At 37.8% G+C, this 2,660-nt stretch overlaps 1 protein-coding gene across 1 annotated transcript; it reads right to left on the reverse strand.

Moving 5' to 3' along the window:
• Positions 1-613: 613 nt before the first annotated feature.
• Positions 614-2,058, reverse strand: LOC109337079. The gene is made up of 3 exons (XM_019573957.1): positions 1,458-2,058; positions 1,034-1,301; positions 614-917 (listed from the first exon to the last, which is right to left on the reverse strand). The coding sequence occupies exons 1-3, from the start codon at positions 2,056-2,058 to the stop codon at positions 614-616; spliced, it is 1,173 nt and encodes a 390-aa protein (XP_019429502.1).
• Positions 2,059-2,660: the final 602 nt, after the last annotated feature.

Below are 2,660 nucleotides of genomic sequence, written 5' to 3' on the forward strand. Positions count from 1 at the left end.
AACATGGCTTGAAGTTTTGAGGTTACAAGGCCCAGAAATGGTGCTTATTTTGTTTTCCATGGCAAGCTTTGTGATTCCTCCGCTAAGGACAACCTCATCAATGCAAAAACGAAGGGGGGACAGGGGGTCACCATGCCTAACACATCTGCTACACTTAAAAAAAGCCAACATTGGAGCCATTGACATTTATGGAGAGCCTAGCAGAGTGAAGAATCACTTTGATACAATTGCAAAATTGATTGTTAAAGCCAAAAGCCATAAGAGTATCAATCAGAAAATTCCAGTCTAAAGTATCAAAGGCTTTCTTTATATCTAGCTTGATTGCAATATTACCCCCAAAAGTCTTATAGTCAAGAAGATTGATTGCCTCTGAAGCAAGCCAAATACAGTCTTGGATTTTCCTATTATGGATGAAACCTCTTTGTTGAGTTGAGATGATTTTAGGGGCAATACTAGCCAACCTGTCAGCTAACACCTTGGTTATTATCTTGAATTGAAAGTTGGCCATAGCAATAGGTCTAAAGTCTTTAATTTTATCAGCTCCTTTTGTTTTTGGAATCAAAACCACATAATTAGCATTAATGTTGGAAAGCAACCAACCTTGAGAAAAGAACTACTTGACTGATTTGCACATATCAAGATGCACTATATCCCAACATTGTTGGTAAAAATAGCCTCCAAATCCATCAGGACCAGGGGAGCTATCACCACTCATAGAAAAAACTGCTTGCTTAATCTCCTCACTTGAAGGCAGCATAGTTAGAAAAAGATTATCAGCATCAGAAACTAACTCAGGGATGACTGATTGAATTAGAGCATTTGTAGATGTTAAATTGGGGGAACCAAAAAGGTTGGTGTAGAATTGCTGAACATGGTCAGCTATATCATTTTGCTCAGAGAGAATGGAATCACCAACCCTTAACTTAGACAGATTCTTTTTTTTTTGTCTTATTGAAGTAATCTTGTGAAAATAGGCTGTTTTTCTATCTCCATCAATATGCCAGTTGATCCTAGCCTTATCTTTCCAAAAAACCTCTTCCATATAAGGGCTTTTAGAAGCTCATTTTGAGCAAGGGCCTCCTGATCCAGTAGAGCCTCATCAGTACCAAATTCATTAATGCTACTTTGAATTGTGTCCATATTTGCTTTAGCCATCTTAACCATTTGATGAATATTTCCAAAGACATTGTAATTCCAATGCTTAAGCTCCTTTTTAAGCCTTTTAAGCTTTTGGATCAGAATGAACATAGGAGAACCTATAACATCAGTGTGCCAATGCTCTTTGATTAGCCGTTTGCAGTCTGAGTTTTGCAGCCACATTTTTTAAAATTTAAAAGAGGATATCCTAGGAGTGGTTGTAGAAGCAGAGCTGAACAACAAGGGATGATGATCAGAGGCTATCCTAGGCAGAGTGCAACAAGAAACTTGGGACCAAAGGTTCAACCAATCCTCATTACATAAAGATGTATCAAGCTTCTTTTCAATTAAAGCATTCCCTCTTCTTTTATTAGTCCAGGTAAATTGAGCCCCCGGAGTTGAGATATTAACCAGAGTTGAACTGTTAATGAAGGAAAGAAACTCATTTGTTGAAGCTCTAGAAGGAAGAGTTGCACTTCTACACTCATCAGTACCCAAAGTGGCATTAAAATCACCAATGCAACACCATGGCCTCTGTGTAGCTAATAAATCGACTTGGATATCCAGCCACATAGATCTTCTATTAACATGATTTGTGTGAGCATAAACCGCACAAACATTTAGATTCTTATTTTCCATAGACAAAGAAATAGAGATATGTTGATTTGAGATTGCTAATATAGAGGGATCCAAACCAGGGCTACAAAGGCCCCAAAGAGAAGTAATGTGATTTTCCCTATTATTGACAACAAAAAGCTTGAGATTAAGAGCACACCAGAAATTGGTTTTAATCATGTCTGGGATAATCATTGGTTCAGCTAAGAAGACTAAATCCGGATTATGGGACAGACACAAATTTTTGAGGGTTAACTTAGTTTTGAAGTTACCAATTCCTCTACAATTCCAAAACAAAATTTTCATTTGGGATTGTTTAGATAACCACCCTTTCGGGTATGATACACCTTTTCAGATTGTTCTTTCTTTCTCAATTTCCTCTTTTGAGATTTACTAAGGACTATGGTGAATTCCTCCTCAACTTATTCAGTGGCTTCATCATCAGCCCATAATCTACCAACAATATGGATGTCACTGGCTGCAACTTGGTTCAGGTCTGCCGTTTCTTGCACAATTATGTTCTTATTGGGGCCAATAGTTCCACCTCCAAGTGACTTTCCAGGTTCCCCCTTAGCTCTTGTGAGATGGTTAACTTTTCCATATTTTACACATTATGCTCATCCTCTTTATCAATTTCCATATTGATAACCAAGTCATTAATCTCCTTTTCCTTTACAGGTTTTTCCACCAGTTTTGGATTTTTCTGGACATATTTAGGGATGACTTCAGCCTCACCTTTCTTGCTTGGTTTTCTACATTGATGCACCGCATGGCCAATAACATGACACCTTTGGCAGAAGTCAGGAAGGTTTTCATATTCAATGGAAATAAAGAAAGAAAATCCTTCCCTCTCCACAAGGATCTGATAAGGAAGCTCAACCTTAAGGTTAAGTTCCACCATAACTTTA

Source organism: Lupinus angustifolius, unplaced genomic scaffold (assembly GCF_001865875.1).
Source record: "Lupinus angustifolius cultivar Tanjil unplaced genomic scaffold, LupAngTanjil_v1.0 Scaffold_1_1084, whole genome shotgun sequence".
Lineage (NCBI taxonomy): Eukaryota > Viridiplantae > Streptophyta > Magnoliopsida > Fabales > Fabaceae > Lupinus > Lupinus angustifolius.

Excerpts from the sequence above, each read along its gene's own strand:
- LOC109337079 (XM_019573957.1), bottom strand. The coding sequence starts at position 2,058 with ATGAAAATTTTGTTTTGGAATTGTAGAGGAATTGGTAACTTCAAAACT. Across the intron at positions 1,302-1,457 it reads GAAGCTTGATACATCTTTAT|ACTGCAAACGGCTAATCAAA; the intron begins GTAATGAGGATT and ends TGCAAAACTCAG. Across the intron at positions 918-1,033 it reads AAAGCCCTTATATGGAAGAG|GGTTGGTGATTCCATTCTCT; the intron begins GTTTTTTGGAAA and ends GTCTAAGTTAAG.